The 27,876-nt window shown below is 48.5% G+C and overlaps 1 protein-coding gene across 1 annotated transcript; it reads right to left on the bottom strand.

Annotated features, from left to right (window-relative positions):
* Positions 1 to 90: 90 nt before the first annotated feature.
* Positions 91 to 27,668, bottom strand: SLC39A9 (solute carrier family 39 member 9). The gene is made up of 8 exons (XM_061568492.1): positions 27,420 to 27,668; positions 24,709 to 24,875; positions 23,655 to 23,763; positions 22,306 to 22,545; positions 20,381 to 20,449; positions 9,073 to 9,158; positions 7,957 to 8,091; positions 91 to 6,800 (listed from the first exon to the last, which is right to left on the bottom strand). The coding sequence occupies exons 2-8, from the start codon at positions 24,802 to 24,804 to the stop codon at positions 6,504 to 6,506; spliced, it is 1,032 nt and encodes a 343-aa protein (XP_061424476.1). The 5' UTR covers positions 24,805 to 24,875; positions 27,420 to 27,668; the 3' UTR covers positions 91 to 6,503.
* Positions 27,669 to 27,876: the final 208 nt, after the last annotated feature.

Here is a 27,876-nt window from a genome sequence, read left to right as displayed (position 1 = left end):
ATTCCAGGATATTTCTTCTCCTTATGACGGGACTCGTGTCGAAACAATTGATGACAAGACACCGAATTCTGATACACAAACATGAAAACATTTACAATTGTCCAAAGTCTATTTTTATTGATTTGTATTATAATTAATACACCAAGATCTTACCGAATGTACAAGGCGCTGGCCCGTCATCAACAGCTTATCGAGGGATTTCAAGGAACGCTTTGTGCGACGCTTTAGTTGGCGTGTTCAAGCGGGTGACTGAATGGTCGGAAGCTCAAATCCCAAAACAAAGCCCATCGTCTCTCGAGTAGGGTAAAGAAAGACGCGATTGTTTTGTGGGGAAGCCAACAGTGGTGGTCCAGAGGGATGAAAGTGCCTCTCCCATATAATTGTGGGATTCATGACGCTGGCTCGGAGCCACCAACAGAGACGAGCACCATCGAGGTGTTCATTAGAGCAGACATAACTAACCTCCACTGGGCAGAAAGTAACATTTCGTACTTAACAAATAAATCACCCCCCCCCCCCCCCCCACTGATAAATTTAAATACCCTTAATAATAACGATAAAGATCGTAACGACTATAAAACAAGTGGTATATGTTAAACTATTTGGACACTGATTAAAGGTGTTTCCCTGCTCATACAATTGTTGGGTGGCACGCATCTCTGTTAACAGCCAAGAGTGGTGGAAATTCCACATTCCTACAGAGATGATGGACTTCAACTGTGGCTGTATTGTTAATCAATTCAATGTCAGTTTGCTAAGCAAACAACACTCTTTGCAGATAACTGATGCTCCTCCGCGTGTGGCTAAGACACCACTGAAGAGGCCTCAGCAGTAAGTAGTATGCATGTGGTGAAACGCAAAATTGTTCATCACATAACCGACCACTCGCTCCATTACACACCGACGCAGGCCGTACATCAAGCGACTCCCGATGCCATCGAATATATTCTCAGACTAAACGTCCAGTTAGAATGTTTGGCCAGCCACTCTTCAAAGGCCATACGAAAGAAAGAGCGGTATTGTAATAACATCTTCTGGGGTCGTCCCCCCTACCGATGGTGCGATGTCTCACTGGCCTGCCACGAGAGGCGCGGATGGACGTTTCTTCATCTGGTGCCGCTACGCTAACGGGGGCACGGCCGCACCATGATTAGGACACAAACTACAGAACGTGAGGATGGGGCATGGACAAAGGGAGGTGGGGAGGGGGGGTTAAACAGCCACACCAAGGCATCCATCCAAAGCGAACGTTATTTTGTTTTTAAAGCAGCGATCGGAAGGATTAACGCCAACGCACTGAATTGACAAGAACCGACAAAATACGATTTTAGACACCAAAACGATTCCTCAGTGACGTATTTCCCTGCTGTTGTACGGTCCACAAAGCTGTTGTGTTTTAAGCAGGTGTTCTCACGTGGACTCAACCACGTGCAAACATCTGACAACAGCCAGGTTTTCACGTGCACACCATGGCAGCTCCATCTCTGTGTTGGGAATGGATTACTTAAATGACACCGAGTATCTGCTCGAATGAGCGTGGGGCCAGTGTTCATCTCCAATGGCAGCCCTGAGCCAGGAGCGGAGATTCCTAATTCCCATGGTGGAGGCCGGTCTAACCATGGGACAACCGCTGTCGACTTCCCTACATTAGATAGCACCTTTAAAAAAACAACAACCATGAAAGCTCAATGAGGATCGGCCAAGTTGATTCCTGACTGGGATTTGAACGTGTGTCCCTCTGATCGCGAGTCAAAGGCCCAAACCAGGGCGCCACCTGGTGGAGCGAGCCTGGATGAGGCCCTGTTAGACATGACACACAAAAAAACTCAACTATTTTTTTTATTTTACCAGGTAAGGCCCACTGAGCTATAGAGCGCTTATTCAGAAGCGACCTTGCCAAAATTGATAGCTCAACAAAGTGGCTTATCATGCGGGAATTTATAGCAGCCAGATACTCTTAAAACGCGTGATGTTGATGTGAAGGGGAAAAACTGGATGCCCGAAGAAAAATCCACGCGACCACGGGGAGAACATGCAAACTCCAAATATACAGCAGGCGTCGAGGTCGGGATCTAACCCACAACCTCCTGCATACCAGGCGAGGTAGTTAACATCTCCTAGTCACCGCGGCGAGATGTGCATTGGACACAAGGACTCGGAGACATTTGGAGCAGACCACCCCTTCCGTGAGCATAGCCAGCATTGGTCGGGTAACTTCTGAAGATGACACCAGCCTCTGGTTACGAATGAAAGTACTTTGTGTTTCAAGAAGTAATATAAAGTAATTCACTGCTTGGTACTTTCAATTTATTTTAATCTGATTAATGGCACGATCGCTTTCAAAATTAACACAACAGCCCGATTTAAGTACAGAATATCCATAAACAATGTGAATCTTTGTTGCGTGATCTGTGTAGATGTAACGATGCGTCAATGAATACAAATCATTTAGCTCACGATACATGCATTGAATGGTGTGAGAAATGCATTTCTCAATGGGTTCATGTAACCCCTGCGGGTGCTTGAAGCCGCTACATTCCCCCACAATCATAGCACCGCTTAATGAATCGCATCGCGAACCAGGATTTACAACAAGTCCCTACATCCGAGATGGAGGGGTCACATGACCTGCCCTCACGTTATGCCAAACTGCTCACACGCAATAACCTCTGAATTTAAACATAAAAGTAAATCTGGTGATTCTGCTAAGTAATGACGTCCAAATTCATGGGTTTACTTACGCCTGCTACTCACACGTTCCTCCCCAACATTAAAACACTCGGCACAACCGACACCAGCACTAAAAATAAAACCCCGCGGAAGCTCCGCCATATCACAATTCCCACAATCACCCGCCAAAACGATAACCATGACACGCACCTTGCACCAACAAGGCTGTACATTAAAACAAAAAAGTATAAAACGTACATTTTATATAGTAACTCTATATACAAAATTACTCCCCTGGGCAATTAACGAAACAAACCCCACCACTCCCAGGCTCTTGCGAGCGGCTGGCACAGGTGGCGGGTGGCAGGGGAAGTTGTGGATGTGGGCAACGAGGCGTCGTACGCCAAGTGGCGCTTCTCCACATCACCGTTGGGACATCACCAAGACCACACTGCTTGTGTCGGCACACACCAAACTTAATGTCCCGCGCGAACCGTTTCAACCGCGCGGATGGAGCGTGGCCAAGAGATGGAGACACCCAAGTGTTAGGCATCTTGACACGTCATGAAGACCGTCTCGTTTCGTTTAGACCGGTGGTCCTGTAAGAAGCCAATGGATTCTCTGAGCAAACTGACCAGCACGTGGACAAAACCACGTGCATACATACACACGGTAACATAACACGCACACACACGAACAAAACCACATACATACACACACGAACAAAACCACGTACACACGGTAACATAACACACACACATTAGTATTGTGAAACGTTCTGTTAGCCTTCTTAGATCGAGCTTAACACAGCACACCTTCAACCCTGTCCCAACTCCTATCCTTAGTATCACATCAACGCTTACCCAACAGATCAAATTTTATTTCTAAAACTGACCATATTCCTAACCATCACAGATTAATCCTACAATTAAGCCTACTCTTACTCTAACGATAGCCCTACCCCTAATACCATCTTTAAAATGACCCTATCCCTAACCTTGTCAAAAGCTCTATCCTCACCCTCTAATAATGGCACTAATCATATCGTGCAGCAAATCCCACACACTTTCCCTATCCCCCAACCATAGTCCTACCTTTAACCAGAATCGCCCTATGCACTCACACTAACCATATGTATAAACGTACCATTAATTCAACCGCTAGCCATAACAATAGCCCTTACATGAGCCCCCTAACCCTAAGTCTAGCACAGTCGAGGGTTCATCCAACTTCAAATATATTCGTGCCGACAGTTTTTCTCTCTCTCTCTCCATTCCAGTGCGAATGCGGGTTACGTGCAAGCCTGCACCAGATAACCAATGCTCACAGCAAAGCGTTTGCTGGGATGTGCCAAAAACAAAGGCTTTGCAAACGTAGGGAGGATTATTCGGCGAGCGCGGTGAAATCCGCATCGCAAATACCGGCATTTTTGTCGTCCTTTCCCCGCACATCGGATTAGCACGGTTGGCTACGTACGGTGCTTAAGAAGTTCAACATTGCGCCGGGCTCACAACTTTTGAGTGCATCCTCAGGCAGGTCGTGTTCACGCCCTTTATCAATCCACTGCTGGATGAAGGCCTCCCCACACGCCCTGTTTGCCGTGGGAGGTTTGTTTGACCATTTTTCTTTACCGCACTTGTCAAGAGTGCTGGGGTTGAACGAGGGGAGGAGAGGGTGGAGGGCCACGGAATGGTTCCGAAATCGCTCGACGGTTACCGGTGTTCGCGATTCGCCTGGTTCACAGGGAGCCGCGCGCAAAACTGCCGCGTCATCGCCCCACTCCCCGGTGATCAACGATTCGATGTTGACCACAACCAGTCGTAACAGCTGTTCGTGTCAAGTTGCAAACCGCAGAAAGGCCCCCTTATCTTGTAGATAATTTCCTAGCCCATGGTCTGGGATGTCCAACAACGATGTGAAATTTTGTTAAGGTCCACACTTCATTGCGTGCGATGGTGTATTGGAGGTGACAGTGATGTGATGACACGCTTGTACTTAACTCAAAAATCTTTATTTTGTCATTTAGCCTCATGATTGCGTCAGACAGCCCGGGACGCAGCATATTTGCATACGTACAAGATAAGAGCTGTTCTGTCATTGCGTTGCAGCTTCCCTAATAATTATTTCTGCAAAAAAGATAACCAACCACTAGAAATTATTAATAATATATTTTTTTTAGACGAAAACACTTCTAATAATGTATAGTTTTCTTCTTGTAAAACTGGCCGGCGATAAGCCTTCACAGAACCCTGTTAACTAAAACCGGGGTAAAGGGCGTAAAAAAAAAAAGGAAATTTTCATGAATTAATCCACGGCCATCGCGCTCATCGCATTCGATTCACAACGAAGGTTAATGAATAGCAGTGCAAAAAAATGATTCTCCATAAGCTTGTTCCATGTCAAATCCTGAGGTGCTCAAGCACGCGAGTTCAATTCAGGGGTCGCATGTCGACACGGTCCATCATCATCATCATCATCATCCACTATGGGTAGATAAAACGAGAAGTCATCCTATGGCGAGACTGGCCCCTTGCGGTGGAAACGTAGAATTTCCACTGCTGGCTCGGAATCGCAGACGGAGATCAGCGCCACCCAAATGCTCGTGTTAAGCGGTGGCTTATCACGACGGCGTCTTCCGAAAATTGCACAAGTACATCCCTATGGCTCTGCCAAACTGATGATTCATAACAACAGCAAAACCCGTGTGTGGCGGTCATACTGGACACTTGATGTTCCTCGTTGGTTATTGGTTAAGGCTAGGGTTATCATTTCCAGCTGACGCAATAAAAACAATTAAACATGACAACAATAACAAAGTTGGCATCTAAAAAGAAAAATACCCATCATTTTGTGTTTTGTTTCACGTAAAACACTCGGGACGCTGTGGCTAAAGTCCCGGATTAATTTGTTGGGCCAACGGGGCAGCGCGTATTTTTTTGAAATAGAAATGCGCAATAAATTCCTACTCATGTAACGGTTGTATGTACACACACGTTACACGTACGCACGCAAGAATGCATGTATGTATGTACACGAGCGCACGTGCACGGACGCAAGTGCGTGCATGCACACACGAGAACGTAGATCACACACATACACGCACGCTAGGATATAGACACACACGTACACGCGCATGCAATATACATATGTACATAGTACACGTGCACCCACACACACACACGTGCAGTGCATAGTACACATGCATTTCACACACACGCATACACACAAATATCAGATACACACACGCATACATACTAAGTACATACATACACATGTATTTAACACACATACACGTGCTGCGTACATGTACAAATGGGTACCGCACACACCTACACACATACATGTAATAAACAAAGTTATTTAAAGATGCCTCGTGAAGCCTACACATGCTATTGAGACAAGTACTGTTAGCGAGCACCTATGAAGGCGGGCACAGCACATGAGTGGGTTGTGTGGCGAGCACCATGCCTAGCCACCTTTGTCTCCCAAGTGGTGATGTTTACACATCAGGTACTCATTTGAGGTTGAGTAGACCTTCGGGGACGCCCAGTACCAGGTCAGATAATTGTCACTGTGGTGTTGGCCAAAATCAAACTCGAGTCGCCGGGTTCGTAGCGCAACACGCTAACCGTTACGATACCACTCCCGACACGCACACAAACATGCCTGAACACACACACATACACGTGTAGTAGTACAACAAAGACAAACACACACACACACATAGAATCACGTACTAAAACAGACACACGTACATACCCACACACGTACACACCCACATATTTACTGCATACACGCACACACACACACACGCACGCACGACCCGTCGTTGCTCAGTGCTGATGTCCCAGCGACAGAACGAGCGGCAGGAGGCAGCCGCTCACCAGCACAGCCAGCTCCACCTTGCTCAGCGCCGGCCCGGCCGCTGGGCCCCCTCCCGCTCCCCCCGTCGCTCCCGCCGCCCCGGGGCCCCCCCCGGGAGCCGACCCCCCCCCATCCGGGCGGTGGCTGTGGCCGGCGCCGCCCACCTCCGGCAGAACGTGCACCGTGGCCACGTAGAGGAAGGTCCCCGCCGAGAAGAGCATGGCCACCCCCGTGGCATCCACGGTGGACGCGGACTCCTTGCCGCTCTGTGTGCGACAGAGGGTGGCGGTTTCACCTCCACCCTCGCCAAGCCCAACAACACAACAAGTCTCCCCTGCCCCCCACTAGGTACTTATTTAAGGCTCAGTTGACCTCGTGCAGAGGTCAGCAAAGCTGTGGCTACGGAGCCGCATGCGCCATGGTGGCGAGATTTATGCAGGAGGTCGTGGGTTCGATCCCGACCCTGACGACGCCTGTTGTATATTTGAAGTTTGCATGTTCTCCTACGCTACCCCATGGTGGAGTGGATTTTTCTCCGGGTCCTCCGGTTTTTCCCTCCACATTTATAATCAACGTGCGTTTAGAGTATTCGGCTGTTATAAGTGTCCACGTGATAAGCCACTTCATTGAGCTATCATTTGTGGCCAGGTCGTGTCTGAAAAGAGCGATATAGCTCAATGGACCTTACCTGGTAACATAAAAAGTTAAACAATTTAACAGACTGCTTTCATGACGTTATTTATTGAGGACCGTCTCGTGATCACGTGCATTGGCGACTCTTGAAAATTTCAGATTTTTTGTTTACCGAATTCGAAAAAAAATGGATCTTCTTGTTATTTTGGTTGCCAACCGTTTCGGATGTCACTCGCCATCTACGTTAGCCATCGCTGGGAATTGAACTCGGCCGCCAACTCGTCACTAGTAAAGCACACCGGTGTGTTGGAGAGCCAAGCCACAACATTTACAATCTGAGCACAGCCAGTTTAACACGTAGGCTTTTCGTGACCAATTTCATCCATTAAAGGGGTTTTTGGGTTAGATCGCGTAAATATATAAATGTGTCATTAAAATGTTGTGGCTTGGCTCTCCAACACACCGGTGTGCTGTACTAGTGACGAATTGGCAAGTTCTGTTTACGTGACAACCCTTACTAGTTGGCTGTGTCAGGTGGTGGAGGGTTTTAATGACACATTTATATATTTACGAACCCAAAAACCTCTATTATGGATGATATTGGTCGCGAAAGCCTCCGTGATAAAGATTCTTATCCCTGTAAATTTCCTCAACGTGCCATGGAGGAGCCCGATTTTATCAAACGTGCAACCTTCCAACAACGCGTCGCGCGTCATCGCGCGGAGCCGCAGTGTCGCGTCTCCCACGTGTGGGCACTGCCGCGTGGAAGCGGCAGGCCGTTACCCGGACCTGGCTGAGGACGAGGAAGGTGACGATGGCGAGGACGGGGGCGGCGAGCGAGAAGACGAGCAGGTGGCGCCGGATGCGGTTCCGCTCCAGTCCCGCGTGCATCAGGAACGAGACGAGGCCAAACGCGGCCGGCGCCTCCACAGACACACGCACAAAGACAAAGACCCCCCGTATAGCCTTGAACAGACCGTTGGGGCAAGTACCCTTAGCGAGTAGCGCGTATGAAGGCCAGGAATGGTACACGAGGGGGTGGGTGGCCGGGACCACACCCGGCTGCCTTTATTTTCCGTGTCGCGATGTGACACACCGCACCGGGTACTCGTTATGAGGCTGAGTCGATCTAGGGGAGGCCCAGGACCGGTTCAGATAATCGCCACTGGTGTTGGCCGTGAGCAGAAATCCAACTCGCGTCGCCGGGTTCGTAGCGCAGCACACTAAAAGTTACACCACCACTGCCCACAACACACACACACAGCCTTGTTTTATCCATTGCTGGATGAAGGTCTCCCCAATGTCGTCGCCATCGCTCACGAGCACTGCGATCGATCTCACTCCTTCTCGCAAACTGAGCTCATCTTCAGCGGTGGATCGTCACCAGCGCTTCTCTTCGTTAATCCATCATCATCATCGCCGCCACCTTAACTCAACCGCCATCTTCATAGATCCATCATCACATTTTTAACGTCCGCTAATGCCTTTTTACTTTGCTTTGTGCTTAATTTTCTTCCCGTGAAATTTTTGGATTTCATTTTTGTACGCGCTCTTATACGCCCCATGTGTCCTTTGAGAAAAAAGCCTCGTAGTCAATTAATAAAACAAGTATAAATGATGTAGAAAGACCAAGGTCACCTGTGTAGCCTTACACAGAGACCACTGGGGAAAGGCTAGCCTGGCACACGGGGAGGTCGTGAGGCCAGAAGAACTGCATTCCTCCCCAATCCATTAAACACTCACTGTTATGGCCTAGCCAATAAAGTTGACGTTTGTTTAACCAGGTAATAACTGAGTTGGCAAAAATAGTTTCATTGGCAACACTGTCCTTGGGGGGGGGGGGGGTCACTCACCAAAATGACAAAGGGGGCAGCCGATGGGCAGTCGAGGGTAGGGAGAACTCACCTTGTGCAACATGATGGCCACGAACACGATGAGCTGAATGGCCGTGCGGGACGTGGAGGCAGCGGCACCCAATGCAACCCCGTCCGCTGGCGTGGGGGACGCGGGTAGATGGAGAGACGCGCAAACACCGTTCACAGTCTCGTACAGGTGCGGCACGTGTGCCAGCCTTTAGTCAAGCCACTGCTGGATTAATTTCAACCTGGAACGCTCTGTTGTATCCTAACCCTTCTTCCATAATTGAGATTAATAATATTTGATGATTTTTATATATTATCTTTTTACTTGTTTTTTTAATGAGTGAAACACACCAAAGCGCACCAAACTGCAAAACATCAGGTGTTGTTAAGTAATGAACGAGAGGAGGGCTAGGATGACAGAATTGCAACCTTGCTTCAAGGCAAAGGCAGTGAAAGAAAGCAGAGGGCCTTTGTCTAAGTCATAACCACAGAAAGCCAGGAATCATCACTGATTGTGTGTTAGGGATTCCGAGCTAATTAGAACACGTGCACACAGAAAGGGAGGTAGAAGCACGCCTTGTTCTCCTGCAGCTGAGGAAACAAAGATAAACCCAAAGAGGCCTTGGACCTGAAATTAAGAATAACATTCCCAGAGCAGAAGGTTGGAGGGACAGGGGAGAGCTGATTTAAAAAAAGTGTTGTATATCTCTCAAGGCGGGCAGACCCAGCTAAATAACACGGCTGCGGGGGTCACCAGAAGTTCGCGTTCGCCTAGTTAAGACAAAAAGCTCAATTATTCTGTATTGCTATTAAAGTAACGTTAAAGTCGGAATTTAACAACAGGGTAGGCTAAAGTTTGATATTCACACCCACTCCAATTAAACCAGGTCACAAGTACGCCTACTGAACCATCACCATCATTAAGTCAATATGAAATGTTATTTCCATACTTTAATGCTTTCTGTACAACTCGACCCGAAGCATATGCATGAAAAGACAAAAGTAAAACTTATGGAAAAGCCAGGATAACGGGATGAATCACCACCAGGTCGAATATAAATACATAGTAAAAAAAACGATGTTAAACCCAGGGTCGGAGAGAAAGGGAGATCCCGGCCGTCTTTGTATCCCCGCAGCGCGGGAGGGGAGTGTGTGTACGCTCGGGGAGACGCCTCCACTTGGGTCGGGCACCACGATGGGAAACGACAGACCTTGGGTTACATGCGGAATCATGGCTGTGAAATAGTAAGGGACAAATGTTAACTTAAAACTTTTGGCCATTTCTTTGTGCGCCGGGTCGGAGAGAGCGTTGCCCCTCCCTCCAGGTGGTGCGAACAAAGACGCCTATGAGACATTTGTGACGTCTGTGTTTTGGGTTCATGGGGAAGGCCAGACAGGAGATAATGTTGCGCCCAGACAGAGAGACGACCTCGAGGCAATTTGTAACATCTGATTGTTTGCTCGTGGGTTTTATGGAGGGAGTGTGACAACGAATATACCGTCAGTGATGCACACAAGGACACACGGACGTACGGACACACACATGGACACACCTGCCTACGGACAGATCCTGACACAAAAAAAATTCGAAAGAAGTCCCGCCTTGTGGGCGGGATCCAGGGGGATTTTTCGGCATAAAGTAAAGGATCCTGAGCATTGGAAACCAGTGCGACGGGAGGGTCCACTCAGAAGCTCGACCGGGAGGGTCGACTCAGGAACGAGTGCGACGGGAGGGTCGACTCAGGAGTGCGACGGGAGGGTCGACTCAGGAACGAGTGCGACCAGAGTGGGTCCACTCAGGAGTGCGACCAGCGGGTCCACTCAGGAGTGCGACCAGAGGGTCGACTCAGGAGCGAGTGCGACCAGAGGGTCGACTCAGGAGTGCGACGGGAGGGTCGACTCAGGAACGAGTGCGACCAGAGTGGGTCCACTCAGGAGTGCGACCAGCGGGTCCACTCAGGAGTGCGACCAGAGGGTCGACTCAGGAGCGAGCTGCGACCAGCGGGTCGGCTCGACTCATCTTCAGCTCGTCAACCTCTGCCGAATCGGGGGTCTCTGCTGCCACCGGAGTGGTGAGCATCGCGGATCGGCGACAACCCAGAGCTGCACGCTACGAGCGAGTTGTGGGCGCCACCTACCGACCGGGTTCCGAACTGCGACAGCGTATCAACGGGCATCCGAACCAGTTCGCCACGGTGACAGGGGATCAACTGATACGTATGACGCGCACCGCCCCCTCACCACACGACCACCAGGCGTCTGTTTGACCTAAAGAATCGACTCCGAACACTGACTATTCAAGACAACTCTTACCACTCAAAAACACTCGAACCCATAAGCCATCCGTGGCTGGAAAGCATCACAACGAGACCGAGTGATGGCCCTCCGTCGTTTATAAGAGTATTCTTAATTTTTATCTTTAATATTTAGTGGGCTGTACTCTTAATCGCATAAATTCCCAACAGATCCATCAATACGAACTGATTCTTGGCACCTCCTTCCGCCGAGCCACGCTCACGTGGGGAGTGGTGGCCCACCGGATCCTTATCAGGTGATCTGGTCCCCAATTAGTAAACTTGGTATAAGATAACGAGCTTCGGAAAAGGAGCACCGTCGCAGGCCCTTACTCCGAGCCGTTCTGTTGTCAGATAACCTGCCGATGTATCTGTTGAGATTGATGCCTTTAAGAATAATAACTGTTTTTGATTGTGTTTTTTTTATCGCCGTATAATCTTTCAAGTATCTTTCAGTCATAATCGCGCACGTACTCGCATCCTCTACAGAATATTCAACTGTCCCGTGACCCAAGGTGTTAACAACGTGATAAGGGTTGCGTATGGTCAATAAGGAGTGTGGTACTGCGTGAACAATATTGAGTATAATCATTCATTAGCGTTAAGGTTTTCTTAGCATAGTATTTGCATATTTCAACGACTCTCTCTCTCACTAACAACCATCGCGTTATGAACAATATTGAGTATAATCATTCATTAACGTTAAGGTTTTCTTAGCATAGTATTTGCATATTTCAACGACTCTCTCTCTCACTAACAACCATCGCGTTATGAACAATATTGAGTATAATCATTCATTAACATTAAGGTTTTCTTAGCATAGTATTTGCGTGTTTTAACGACTCTCTCTCTCACTAACAACCATCGCGTTATGCGGGATCCATGTGCAGTTGTCAAAGTGAAATCAGACAATCGTTGATGATACTGTATTGATGCCGTGTTGACGTTCCGGGATTGAGAGTTCGCATATTATATCATAGTTAAGGTTGAATTAGTAATAAATTGATCAATACAGAAGTGGTTGTGTGATTCTTTCCTGAAATCTATGCATAAGATCTGCTTCTGCGTTGAGATTTGAACTTGGTGACCTTAATAAACACACTAATACATACTCAGTAAATGTTAAAGCGATAACGGGGTGAACCGGGGTCTGGTTATCATAACGACTTGCGTTATCATAATTACACCCACTCGCATAATTAATACGATTACCTCTCGAATTGGCATAATTAAAATGTGCGTAATTACATAAATTAACATATTTCCGGATAATTACACATTTGGCCAAATTTCATTTAATTATTATTATTTCCACTGAATATTCATAACCCACATATACAACATAATAATTTCACCCACGCACGCATACAACATAACAAATTTTCATACCCAACATATACAACATAATGGGGGCTCGTCCGGGATCTCTCGCAGACAGGTTATGCATGAATTCAGGAACGAATCACTGATGTGTTAATCAAAGTGTTGTGAACTAACGTTGCCTTGTGATTGTAAACGGGGGTATACAAACAAAACGCGCTCTGAAGGGAAATACCAGAGTAGCAGAGTATAACAAAGACAGCTGGGCTGAGATTATTTGCTCGAGTTGAACTGACGCATCCTGTGATACAATTGTTTATATGCACTCTGAAAAGAAATATTAAGGTAACTCTTGCCATACTTAAGATGCTAGGATTAAGAATAATATTTGAATGGGTTACGGGATACGGGGAGGTCGTATTTAAACGTACCGACCAATCTGTTACAAAGCAGTACAGTCAGAGAGACATATGGGAAGGGAGCTGTATCGATAACACGAACACACCTCGGGGGAAACTAATTGACTGGATAAAAAGTAACGAAGGCAAACACGATGCAAAAACTGCAGAGAAGGCAGGACAGGACTCATACCTTCTCACACAGGCGTACAGACAGGGATTGTGGAATGAGGGAAAATTTGGAAAGGAAACGGGAGAGAAATCGTCTCTAATAAACGACGAGAAATGTCCTCACACCCTCGAGAGGGAGGAGAAATCAAAGCTCGCGACACCAGCGAAACTCACAGACGTTGAGCCACAGAATAAATATGGAAGTAACATCAAATCACTCTCTTGGGTACGTGGACAGAGTCCAGGGATTGATTGCACAAAAGTTAAAGTAAAATCGCCAGGACATGGTACACTAAGGGCAGAGGCAAAAACTGAAAGGAAATGGCAACACGAGCGACACGGCCCTGGGCGCGCACACAAAAATGCACACCACTTAAACACAGGGGACACAGCACAGACCAAAGTGACAGATTGCCTGATGATAACTTGTTTGATGATGACGCTGTCAGCAATCAACTTTCGGAATACCTGTTCACCAGTAAAACCCTTAAGTTGATGGACAAGGCTCTAGTCAGAATTCCCGATTTTGACCCCCACAATAAGACTATGGATATCCACACACATATCGCGACAGTGGAAGAGGAGGCAATGATTAGAGGGCTGAGGAGACGGGATGAAAAAGCGAGTTTGTTGAAACGGACCTTACATAAAGAATCTATTCCATGGGTAAAGTCACTACCACACAAGGTTAGAAATGATTTTAAACAATTGAGCCTGGCAGTGATTCGGAAGTTTGGAGAATATTCGACACTCACTGAGGGGTTTTATGCTGTAAAATCGATGACCCAGGGCATGGACCAAGATCCACGTGACTACCTCGTCCAATTTAAAAGAGTGTATTACGCAGGCGATGTGAATCAATACCACGAAGGGGATAAAATGTTCAAAATTATGTTTTTTGAATCCTTGAGCCCAGAGATTACAGAAAGGGTGAGAATGGTTTTGAATCCAGAAACCGCATCCTTACGCCGCATAGAGAGCAAGGCGTACATGGCATGGTTATACAGAGCTAAGAATCATAATTCGGATCCAGAACACAGGGAGAGGGATGAGGAACCCAGCCTCTCAGAGAGGAATAAAAATCACCGAGCAGTCCCACCATGCAGAGAGCAGCAGAAACGCACGCACACATGGCAAAATAACCCAGAGAGAGGTTGGCACGAGAATGAGAGCGGCACAAAGCCGAACATTCAGGAGAATCGCAGGAGGGGGAGGTTCAGAATAGAACCATACCAACACCCCATGCCCCGACATGCGCAAGGTCAAGATTACCCACAGGGATGGCGAAGTAACAATCCAGGAAAAATTTGGCACCCAAATGGGAAAAACACTGGGCCAAGGGTGCAGGAGAAATGTAGGAGGGAGAGGTTCAGAGCAGAACCATATCAACACCCCATCCCACGACACACGCAAGGTTCAAATTACGCACAGAGATGGGAAGATAACCACCTAGCGGGAAGGTGTTACACATACCGCGGAGGTATGGATGCGAACATTCACGAGAATCGCAGGATGGGAGGTCAAACACAATCGATCCAATTCCGACCAATTCCTCCACCGGCTATACCAGGAGGGAGTAGAGGAATAACACAGAATACGGTCCAAATACGTGATGAACCATCCACAGTGATTGAGAGCGGGCAGCCCATACGCGCCACACCCGCCGAGGTGTTAAACCCGGCGCTCAATGTGAAATACAGGCAGGCTGCAAGTGACAGGGCGGGCAAAAACGTGGACAGTGCTCCCGTAAATGACGCGCGGATCGAATACAAGGACAGGGTTGCATTGAAGCGTGATCGGACAGTACAAAAACAGACAGCAGGGACACGCCCTGAGGAGCGCAGGCATGAGCCTTTGAATGGAAAATATCCAAGGGAAACCAAAAATTATGTGGATCGGAGTGCTAAAATGGAGACGAATGTCCATGACGTATCGGGAATGGTGTTGAAATCCAACACACTAGTAAAAACAAAGAGGGCAACATTACGAGGGACAGAATTAAATCGACACACTGACTCGGCAAATGTGCATGTAATCGCAGAGAGAGCGAATGCCTCGAACCAAGTGTCAAAGTGGGTCGTGTGCGCAAATTCTGGTTATGTGCAGCACAATTTTTCACCACACACTCCCACGACACAGAGAGTGAGAGAGGAAACTACAAAAACGAACCCGAAAACCGTGATCGAATTATCGAAGTGATAAGTGGTGAACGAGGCAACATGAGGAAGGTAACGCATAAATGCGTTCGAAACCGCTACCTAGCGTTTCCCAGGATTTAACAAAAACAAAAATGAATATTCGTCGGAGTCATGATGTATCAGAACCGATGTAACGCAATATCGATGTTTAACGCTTGTTTAATTTTCTTTGCTCAATTCAAATATAACCATGTTAAGTTGTGACACGTACGCGCGCGTTGTAAGGAATAGCAGCAAAACTTGAGGACAATCGATGGTTCATGATGGAAGAAGGGTATACATTTTTTTTAAAAATAACCCGTGGCCATTTAACCACTGGTCATTTTTAAAAGGGCGGTATGTTGTATCCTAACCCTTCTTCCATAATTGAGATTAATAATATTTGATGATTTTTATATATTATCTTTTTACTTGTTTTTTTAATGAGTGAAACACACCAAAGCGCACCAAACTGCAAAACATCAGGTGTTGTTAAGTAATGAACGAGAGGAGGGCTAGGATGACAGAATTGCAACCTTGCTTCAAGGCAAAGGCAGTGAAAGAAAGCAGAGGGCCTTTGTCTAAGTCATAACCACAGAAAGCCAGGAATCATCACTGATTGTGTGTTAGGGATTCCGAGCTAATTAGAACACGTGCACACAGAAAGGGAGGTAGAAGCACGCCTTGTTCTCCTGCAGCTGAGGAAACAAAGATAAACCCAAAGAGGCCTTGGACCTGAAATTAAGAATAACATTCCCAGAGCAGAAGGTTGGAGGGACAGGGGAGAGCTGATTTAAAAAAAGTGTTGTATATCTCTCAAGGCGGGCAGACCCAGCTAAATAACACGGCTGCGGGGGTCACCAGAAGTTCGCGTTCGCCTAGTTAAGACAAAAAGCTCAATTATTCTGTATTGCTATTAAAGTAACGTTAAAGTCGGAATTTAACAACAGGGTAGGCTAAAGTTTGATATTCACACCCACTCCAATTAAACCAGGTCACAAGTACGCCTACTGAACCATCACCATCATTAAGTCAATATGAAATGTTATTTCCATACTTTAATGCTTTCTGTACAACTCGACCCGAAGCATATGCATGAAAAGACAAAAGTAAAACTTATGGAAAAGCCAGGATAACGGGATGAATCACCACCAGGTCGAATATAAATACATAGTAAAAAAAACGATGTTAAACCCAGGGTCGGAGAGAAAGGGAGATCCCGGCCGTCTTTGTATCCCCGCAGCGCGGGAGGGGAGTGTGTGTACGCTCGGGAAGACGCCTCCACTTGGGTCGGGCACCACGATGGGAAACGACAGACCTTGGGTTACATGCGGAATCATGGCTGTGAAATAGTAAGGGACAAATGTTAACTTAAAACTTTTGGCCATTTCTTTGTGCGCCGGGTCGGAGAGAGCGTTGCCCCTCCCTCCAGGTGGTGCGAACAAAGACGCCTATGAGACATTTGTGACGTCTGTGTTTTGGGTTCATGGGGAAGGCCAGACAGGAGATAATGTTGCGCCCAGACAGAGAGACGACCTCGAGGCAATTTGTAACATCTGATTGTTTGCTCGTGGGTTTTATGGAGGGAGTGTGACAACGAATATACCGTCAGTGATGCACACAAGGACACACGGACGTACGGACACACACATGGACACACCTGCCTACGGACAGATCCTGACACAAAAAAAATTCGAAAGAAGTCCCGCCTTGTGGGCGGGATCCAGGGGGATTTTTCGGCATAAAGTAAAGGATCCTGAGCATTGGAAACCAGTGCGACGGGAGGGTCCACTCAGAAGCTCGACCGGGAGGGTCGACTCAGGAACGAGTGCGACGGGAGGGTCGACTCAGGAGTGCGACGGGAGGGTCGACTCAGGAACGAGTGCGACCAGAGTGGGTCCACTCAGGAGTGCGACCAGCGGGTCCACTCAGGAGTGCGACCAGAGGGTCGACTCAGGAGCGAGTGCGACCAGAGGGTCGACTCAGGAGTGCGACGGGAGGGTCGACTCAGGAACGAGTGCGACCAGAGTGGGTCCACTCAGGAGTGCGACCAGCGGGTCCACTCAGGAGTGCGACCAGAGGGTCGACTCAGGAGCGAGCTGCGACCAGCGGGTCGGCTCGACTCATCTTCAGCTCGTCAACCTCTGCCGAATCGGGGGTCTCTGCTGCCACCGGAGTGGTGAGCATCGCGGATCGGCGACAACCCAGAGCTGCACGCTACGAGCGAGTTGTGGGCGCCACCTACCGACCGGGTTCCGAACTGCGACAGCGTATCAACGGGCATCCGAACCAGTTCGCCACGGTGACAGGGGATCAACTGATACGTATGACGCGCACCGCCCCCTCACCACACGACCACCAGGCGTCTGTTTGACCTAAAGAATCGACTCCGAACACTGACTATTCAAGACAACTCTTACCACTCAAAAACACTCGAACCCATAAGCCATCCGTGGCTGGAAAGCATCACAACGAGACCGAGTGATGGCCCTCCGTCGTTTATAAGAGTATTCTTAATTTTTATCTTTAATATTTAGTGGGCTGTACTCTTAATCGCATAAATTCCCAACAGATCCATCAATACGAACTGATTCTTGGCACCTCCTTCCGCCGAGCCACGCTCACGTGGGGAGTGGTGGCCCACCGGATCCTTATCAGGTGATCTGGTCCCCAATTAGTAAACTTGGTATAAGATAACGAGCTTCGGAAAAGGAGCACCGTCGCAGGCCCTTACTCCGAGCCGTTCTGTTGTCAGATAACCTGCCGATGTATCTGTTGAGATTGATGCCTTTAAGAATAATAACTGTTTTTGATTGTGTTTTTTTTATCGCCGTATAATCTTTCAAGTATCTTTCAGTCATAATCGCGCACGTACTCGCATCCTCTACAGAATATTCAACTGTCCCGTGACCCAAGGTGTTAACAACGTGATAAGGGTTGCGTATGGTCAATAAGGAGTGTGGTACTGCGTGAACAATATTGAGTATAATCATTCATTAGCGTTAAGGTTTTCTTAGCATAGTATTTGCATATTTCAACGACTCTCTCTCTCACTAACAACCATCGCGTTATGAACAATATTGAGTATAATCATTCATTAACGTTAAGGTTTTCTTAGCATAGTATTTGCATATTTCAACGACTCTCTCTCTCACTAACAACCATCGCGTTATGAACAATATTGAGTATAATCATTCATTAACATTAAGGTTTTCTTAGCATAGTATTTGCGTGTTTTAACGACTCTCTCTCTCACTAACAACCATCGCGTTATGCGGGATCCATGTGCAGTTGTCAAAGTGAAATCAGACAATCGTTGATGATACTGTATTGATGCCGTGTTGACGTTCCGGGATTGAGAGTTCGCATATTATATCATAGTTAAGGTTGAATTAGTAATAAATTGATCAATACAGAAGTGGTTGTGTGATTCTTTCCTGAAATCTATGCATAAGATCTGCTTCTGCGTTGAGATTTGAACTTGGTGACCTTAATAAACACACTAATACATACTCAGTAAATGTTAAAGCGATAACGGGGTGAACCGGGGTCTGGTTATCATAACGACTTGCGTTATCATAATTACACCCACTCGCATAATTAATACGATTACCTCTCGAATTGGCATAATTAAAATGTGCGTAATTACATAAATTAACATATTTCCGGATAATTACACATTTGGCCAAATTTCATTTAATTATTATTATTTCCACTGAATATTCATAACCCACATATACAACATAATAATTTCACCCACGCACGCATACAACATAACAAATTTTCATACCCAACATATACAACAGCTCCGGCCGCACAGTCTTCGCTCGCTCGCTCTCGTATGGAGAGAGAGAGAGAGAACGACTCGGTGGGATGAGGAGGAACCACGGACAAGCAGGAAGGAAGCTACGCGATGAGCCGGTGCCAGCAACTGCCCAAGGTCTGCGGTCCTCTATATATATGAAGGTGTTATCGGATGAGGGCCTCCCCCAACTGCACGGGTTGTGGGAGTTGTCAACACTACATCACTGAGAGTGTGTATCCATGCAGGCTATTGGGCGTGTTCGTCGACATGAAGCAGTTCCTCTAAGCCAGGTCGGAGTCCACTGAGAGTTTGGGACAGCGAGACTCTTTAATGAAGGTGACCTGTGTTCAACAATGGCTTTGTTTTTAATGTGAGCACATGCATAGCCGCAGACATTGACAAAGCCAATGACAGACTGAAAGGCAGGGAGACAGAAGGACGAACAGAGGAAAGAACATCTGAACAGGTAGACACGCAAACAAAGTGAAGGATAAATGGAAATACAGAAGGAAAGAAAGGGCAGACAGATATAGGCAGACAGGATGGAAAGACAGAGGAGATAACATATGAACAGGTATAGAGACAGGACAACAACAACCCCCATTTGCCACGAAGTGGCAGTGATGTCACCACGGCGCTTGTAGCTGGTTATTTGCACTTGAAGGCCATGTGAAGTGTTGAACTCCCGCTGGCAGGAGGTCACGGGACAGACTCCAGGTGCCCTGAGTTGACTGACCGAGATAACTGGCCGATGCATCATCTGTGCCCCCTACTGTGACAACATGCTGTGTTTTAACCGGCCGACGCTCCACTCGTTGTTGCGAGCGCCGCTGCTCTGCCCTCCATTGTTGCTGGAGAGCGTCTGCCTCCAACTGCCTAGTAGCGTCCTTCACGAGTCTCCTCCACAGAGGTCGATCTTGACACCGCTAGTACAAGTTATTAGCAAGTCCACTCAGCTCCATATCCTCTCATAACACATCACTCCATCTCTTCTCTAGCCTGTACCATGCCCGTTTATAACCCTCTATCTGGCCAAACAAAGGCTGTTTGGGCATGCGGTGGCTGGGCAGGACAGGACGCACAGATAAACAGACACAAACAATGGACAGTCACAGACAGAAAGGACAGGCAGGTGGACACATGGACCAAGAGAGAGATGTAGAGACAGAGGCTCTGATCTTCCTACCTGCAGCATGAACCACCAAGCCCAGTGTCGTCGTCATCTTAGAGTTTGCAGCTCGGCCCGCTTCTGTGTCTGCACGCACACACACACAGCACATACACGTTGTGTACACAGACCACACACACAAAGATCCCCTGTATAGCCTGAACAGACTGACTGTTGGGGCAAATGCTATAAGCGAGCACCTATGACGGCTGGCACGGCAAGTGAGGGGGTGGGTGGAGAAGACCACGCCCGGCCGCCTTTGTCTTCTCAGCGGTGATGTTTACACACCGCACCAGAAACTCATTTGAGGCTAAGTCGACCTAGGGGAGGCCCATGACCGGTTCAGATAATCATCACTGGTGTTGGCTGTGAGCAGGAATCGAACTCGGGTGGCCTGGTTCGTAGCACAACGCGCTAACCGCTGCACGACCGCTCCCCCTCAGACAGACCACACACAACCATGCATACACGCACAAACACGCGGGGCGTACACACGCAGAATAAGGTGGAATGTGATGGTGCCTGAGCGTGTCTGATGGGTGAAACGTGGATTAGAGGCGGTGGGTTATGGGTCATGTGCGTGAAGTGGTGAAATGGGCATGAATGAGGAGGGTAGGTGAAGGGTGGTAGGGGCAGAAGTGGCCCCCGGATAGTTGAGCTGATGGAGGAGCACAGTGTCGGGCTGGGGGAGAGATGTAGTTCGGTGCACATGGGAAGCGAGACCTCGGGACCGGGTCAGGAATTAGGGTCGTCGGAAGAAAATGACTGGCGGGCTGGGAGTCGGTTAGAGGTGGGTGGAGGAACCGATAGCGGTGGAGGCGGTGGAAGAGAAACATCAATAGAGAAGAGAAAGGGACTGAGGGTCGAGCGATAGATGGAAAGCGAGAGGTGAGAGACTGATGTTGTTCCAGCACAACGGGGCAAGAAGAGAGAAAGAACGAAAGTGAGACTGGTCGCAAGGAGCTGATGGAACAGTGAGAAAACGGGAATATTGCGATCGAAGGGGGCGTGAAGGGACATAAAGACATGAGAGATGATAGGTAGGGCGGGGCAAGACCGTGCAAAGCTTTGAATACTCTAGGGTGAGGAATTTAAAAAGACAGCGGTGATCGACGGGAAGCCAGTGAAGTTGTTGAAGGAGAGGAGAGCAGCGAGGTGTGTGTGGAAGTCATCTTCTTGGTTCTTTCGGTAAAGTCACGTAGAATGGAAATAATAAAATAATAAAATAAAACATTATAAAATAATTCTCACGACGTTTCGGCCACAACGCAAGCAGCCGTCCTCAGGTGAAGACCCGACAGACCTGGTCTTCACCTGAGGACGGCTGCTTGCGTTGTGGCCGAAACGTCGTGAGAATTATTTTATTATGTTTTATTTTTATTATTTTATTATTTCCATTCTACGTGACTTTACCGAAAGAACCAAGAAGATGAATCCCTGCAGTCACAAAAGCTTCAAATCGACAAATGTGTGTGGAAGGTTGAGTACAGCGCGTGCAGCTGCGTGTTGGATGTGTTGGAGAGGGAAGTGCAGTAAAACCTTGGATTGCGAGTAACTTGGTCTGCGAGTGTTTTGCAAGACGAGCAAAATTTTTAAATAAATATTAATTTGATAAACGAGCGAGGTCTTGCAATACGAGTCGTACGTGTATACGCTTTGTCTGCCGAGCGTCACGTGATCACAACTCATATACGAGTGCTTTGGATTACAAGCATGTTTATGCTCGCAATCCAAGGTTTTACTGTAAAGGCATAAGCACAGAAACCGACCAGGAGTGAGTTGCAGTAATCCAGACAAGTGAGGTCGCCATTTTTAAAAAGGCCCAAATAATCGACCGTGAAAACAACAGGTCAATTACAACTGTCAGTCGATTCATGGACTCTTAACCCTTTGGCACCCCGTCGCCGCTGTTATTTGAGGATGCGGTACGCGCGTACACGTACCGTCCTGCGTGTGCATGTGCGAGCTGCCGATCTGATCGATGAGCAGCATGAAGACAAAGCCGAGGACGAGGGACACGCCGATGTAGGCGTGCAGCTCCGCGTGCCCATCCGCGTGCCCCTCGGCGTGCCCCTCCGCGTGGGCCTCGGCCGCCGCCACCGCCGCCGCCACAGGTCCCGCGGCTCCCACCGCGGCCTCGTGCGAGCGCTCCTTGGCACCCTGCGTGACGTGTGAGTGGGCGTCTCGTAGCGTGAGAGGGGGGACACGGGGGGCACAATGGGGATAAAAAGACACTGGTGTGAGCCAAAGAACTGCGGGTGGCAAGACAGGTGTGCTACGCAGCTGTGAGTGTGTTAGGCTCCTGCTGTTGTGGAGTGACTAATGCAGCCAGCTATGGCTACAGGGTTTGGTGGTACATGTTGTTAATGTCGTTTATTGTGAAATTTCGGTCACAGTTCCTATGATCACTGTTACATTGCTTATGGCTTTATTTTGGTGATTTCGAAAAGTTTTTTGGTTTGGCCATGTTTGTTTGTTGTAGTACGGAGTTAAAATGATGGCCTTAATCTAAGTTGTCTTGTGGTTGTTGTTGTTTGACTTGCATCCCACTGGGATTTTTGCACAGCGTTGGTGTACGGTGCTTTTGTTCTGGAAGACTTTTTTTCTGGATTTTTCTGTTTGCGCATAGTCACTTTAAGATGTTTTCTTGTTCATGTTTTTGTTTTTTGTTTGTTGCGGTTGCACCCCAAGAGCCGAATGGCTCACAGGGCTATACCAAATAAATGAAACTGAGTGCTACGCGCAGGCAAGTGCGCTCGACAGGTGTGCCACGCACGTGCCAGTGCGTTAACATAGCGTTGACGGTATCTGTATTTGTACATCAGGAGTGGTGGTGCAGTATTGTTCACGTGGCCTCAAAGTGCACCTGGCTTGGCATAGGTGCTGTGGTGACGTCACCGTCACTTCGTGGCAAATGGCAGGTATTGGTGTAGTGGTTTGTGCACTGCGCTACAACCTTGGCGATCTGGGTCAATGATTAGCAAATGGGGAGACAAAAGCAGCTCGGCAGGCATGGCTCTGTCCACACCACCATGCTGTGTGCCCACGACGTGTTCACTATCACCCGGGGCTTAATTTCAGTTGGGTTAGCGACTTGGAAAATATATTCCACACCAGTCACGCCACCTAATTAAGAGGCCTAGTTTCTCCTCTTAGCCCCTACCTCCAGAACCACTCCAGTTTACCAGCAACCCAGGAAACATTCCACGAGAAAATAAGCCCCTGCCAACGGTACTTTAGTCCTTGCCCAGACGGTGTGGACCACTTAATGGGCCATCGTGTTGGTAGATACCGTGTAGCGCATCCTCGTACAAAGCGTGCACGCCTTCGGGAATGATGACGGCGAGCGCCGTGCCGCACAGAAGACCTGCTCCCAACAGTGTCACCAGCTTCAGTTTCTCCTGCGGGCGAATATACATTGCAGACACCGCACGTTCAGCCATGCTTAGTGAGCACCTGTTAAAAAGTAGCTTTCGGATAAAGGTCGAGTGAAAATGTCTTTCTGCTGAAATAAACATGAAAATAATGTCATTTTCTCCATTGGTGGCACCGAGCCAATGGTGGAAATTCCACATTCCTTTGGTGGGAGCAAGTATTTAGGATTGCTGTTGATGGTTTTAGTTCGGCATGATCTCCTATCTCCATCTTCGCAACATCTCCCACATCCGCAACTTTCCCTATCCTAGTTGCCACCAAGATTGTTATGCTTCCCGGCATAAACTCTTTTACACCTACATGAATTTACATTGACAGACAGAAAGTGGAACACATGGATCAGTGAACAAATACAAATAAGATACAATATTGAAGAAGGAGGCTTGGGCAGGACCTCTCGCTGGAAAAAACGAATGATGGAGCAGCAGCCAAAGAAGGAAACGCGCCCGATAGGACGTGCACAGCAGAGATGGAGCGATTAAATAAGTTTCGATTTAAAGCTTTCATGACTGCAGGGATTCATCTTCTTGGTTCTTTCGGTACAGAAAGAACCAAGAAGATGAATCAGGTTTGTCGGAAAGACAGTGTCTGAATGCAGACGCTGTCTTTCCAATAGACCTGTTCTTCACCTGAGGACGGCAGCTTGCGTTGTGGCCGAAACGTCGTGAGAACTATTTTATTATGTTTTGTTTGTATTCTTTTTTTATTTCCATTCTACGTGACTTTACCGAAAAAACCAAGAAGATGATTAAATAAGCTTGTGTGCAGGTGCTCGGTGGATTATAATGCAGGATTGTGACAGATGGTGACGGTTTGCTGAGGCCATCATCCTGCAGTGAACTGATCATGGCTGCTGATGATGAGATTGTTGTGTATTATTAATGCCTGTAAAGTATGCGTGTGAGACGCACCTCGGACAGGCTGATAGCGAGGGGAATGCTCCCAGCCACGTAGCACCCAACCAGCATGGCCAGGGACAGCAGGGAGACGCCCGCCAGCTCATCCATGATGACTCACAGCAGCAGCAGCAGCACCACCACGTCTACACACTGCACACCTTACCGCTCTACCCACCACACTGCACACAGCACAAGCCGCACTAGTCAAGCATATTACACAGCAAACAACATCATGCTGCACATGCATGCATGCCACACTGGAAGGCACAAGGAACTTCATAATCACACCATGCTACATTCACACACGCCACACCACCCACTGCATCACTGTGCACTGCACAAGCATGTGCAGCATAATAGTCACGTTAATGACACACACTACACTGCACAGCAACAAGGATACTCCACGCGTGGATGAAGCACATACCTCAACAAAACCACTCGGCCACTCCATCCTGCACAAGGACACAACATTGTATTCAAGCACAGAGAGCACTGCACCAAACTTCCCTATTACAAGCACAGACCACATTACTCCAGCACGCACCGCATTACATTACTGGAGTGGACTCCATACCGCACTCCACAATAACAAGGACACTCCACTATAGCACACACATACACACACAGTATGCTACTGTATCACACGTCACATTACTCAATGGAGCACAGGCACACACCATTCTACTACTCAGAACCACTCCCACAGCATACAAGCCAAAGCGCCAAAGGACATACTTCCCGACCACAATGAAGCACGAACCTCTCTCGGCCTCTCTAAAGTTGGGGTTTAGAGTTTAAGGGTTGTAATTTAGGATTACGTTGTATGGTTATGGGTTATAACGTATTGTTAGGTTCAAGGGGTTTGGTGTTAGGTTTCGCGGTTACAGTTTAAAACGAGGGGGTTTAGGGTCAGGGGTTTATAGTTTGGAGTTTTGGGGTAGGGATTAAGAGTTTTGAGTTCGGGTTTAATGTTAGGGGTTAGGTCTTAGGATTTAGAGTTAAGGGGCAAGGGTTAGAATTTAGCAGTTAGGCGTTAGGTTTATGTCTGTGTTACACTTCAGGGGTTGGGGTTTGGGGATGAGGAGTTAAAGGATTAGGGGTCAGGTCAGGTTCCAGAGACATAAGTGTTACCTAAGAATTCTCAGCCCTCTCTGAGCCTCACAGCACGTCGAGAAGAGACCCTGAACACAATCTCAGCAGAGTGATCCAAACCGCACCGAACCATTCCCGGCAAGGCGCCCACGACACGAATGAAGCCGACCGACAGGAACCAACGTGAACCGCACCGAACCCATCGGAACCGGCAAAATCCTACTGACGGAACCACGCACTCTCGGACAAATACGTGCTGATCAAAGCGCACTGTGAGAAGCACCAACACAACCACACCAACACAACACCAACACAACCACACCAACACAACCACACCAACACAACAACACCAACACAACCACACCAACCACAACCGCACGAACACAACCACACGAACCACAAGAACCACAACCACACAAACACAACAACACGAACACAACCACACGAACCACAAGAACCACAACCACACAAACACAACCACACCAACACAACCACACGAACCACAAGAACCACAACCACACAAACACAACAACACGAACCACAACCAGACCAACACAACCACACGAACCACAACCACACGAACCACAACCACACGAACCACAACCACACGAACCACAACCACACGAACCACAACCACACGAACCACACGAACACAACCACACCAACACAACCACACCATTACAACCACACGGACCAACACAACCACACCCATGAAACACTCAATCCAACCGCACCAACGTAAACCACACGAAACACAACCCACGCCAATGGTACCGCAACATCACCGTACTACACACACACACACAATCTAAAGTACATATATTTAAAGGTTAGTTTGATATAGCGTCGTTCATGCAAGCTGCAGGCAAGCTGGAAGGCTGCCAGGCGGCGAGCGCGCGTCAATAATTGCTCTGAAGTTGTCCAAGTACTCAGATGTCTTCACGTTGGAGGACATCTGAGCACCCGGAGAAAACCCCTCGGCACGCGAGGGGGCAACGCTCTATCCCATATCAGAAGGGGCAGCTGATGTCAGTCCCAGCCTTGGCTGTTGCTGCATTCTGCCGGCGAGCGAGGGGTCAATGTGTGGCTCCTCACCCCCCGCAATGCCTACGGGAAGGGAATTTCGCAAAACGTCCGTGTGTGATACACCAACCCTCGCCTCCGTAGCGCCGATGCGTGATTCGGGGGGTCGGGCAGGTAGCGATCTCACCGCGTATCTCACCACCAATAGCAACAACTACGTTCCAGCGACGGCGCCTGTGCCAGGCTAGGTGCACCACTTTGAGGCTGCTCGCGCGAAGTGGTCGAAGTCTCGATTACAAGAGAAACACGGGGCAGACCCAGCAGGTGCAACATGGGTTGGCCGACAGAGATGATCTGAAGATGCACGGCCACCTGTACCCCCCCCCCCCCCCCCAACAACATCGCACAACAACAACAAGCGCCATTCGCCACTAAGTGGCGGTGACGTCACCACGACGCTTGTGCCAGGCCATGTGCACCTTGAGGCTACCACGTGAAGTGTCGAACACTTGCTGGCAGGAGGTCACGGGGCAGACCCAGCAGGTGCCACGGGTCGACTGAGATGACCGAGATGACCGAGATCGCACCAACACACAGGGACTCACATCCGCGACGCCGACGAACCCGGCTGCGTCTTCACTCGCTGCTCGCCATGCCTGCTGCTGCCTCCCGCTCGCGCCTTTATCAATCCTTGCCACTCCCTTGTTGTTGTTGTTGTTGTTTCTCCTCCTCCTCTTCCTCGTCGCCGTCGTTGTTCAGCAGCAACGAGATCACGGTTGGATCCCGGGTCAAGGCTACACGTCCACAGTCACCACCAGCACCCCCTCCTTCATCATCATCACGGCAACCGCTGACCAACCCCCACCCCCTTCACCCCTCGTACGTGGCTCACGTGATGCTCGCGGCGGCCATCTTGGTGAAGGAAACGCAACCCCCTCCCCCCGCATCACCCCTCTGCGGGTCTGTTGGATGACGTCATCCACCGCCAGGCTCCTTCGGCTTCGCCTTTACCAAGATGGCCGGGGACACGTCGCGGTTTGTCCGTGACGTCATCGCAACCTT

Source organism: Lethenteron reissneri, chromosome 41 (genome assembly GCF_015708825.2).
Source record: "Lethenteron reissneri isolate LAM-NWPU_2019-01 chromosome 41, ASM1570882v1, whole genome shotgun sequence".
In the NCBI taxonomy this organism is placed as follows: domain Eukaryota; kingdom Metazoa; phylum Chordata; class Hyperoartia; order Petromyzontiformes; family Petromyzontidae; genus Lethenteron; species Lethenteron reissneri.
The sequence above is the reverse complement of the archived record's forward strand: the minus strand, read 5'-3'. Positions and strand labels throughout refer to the sequence as shown.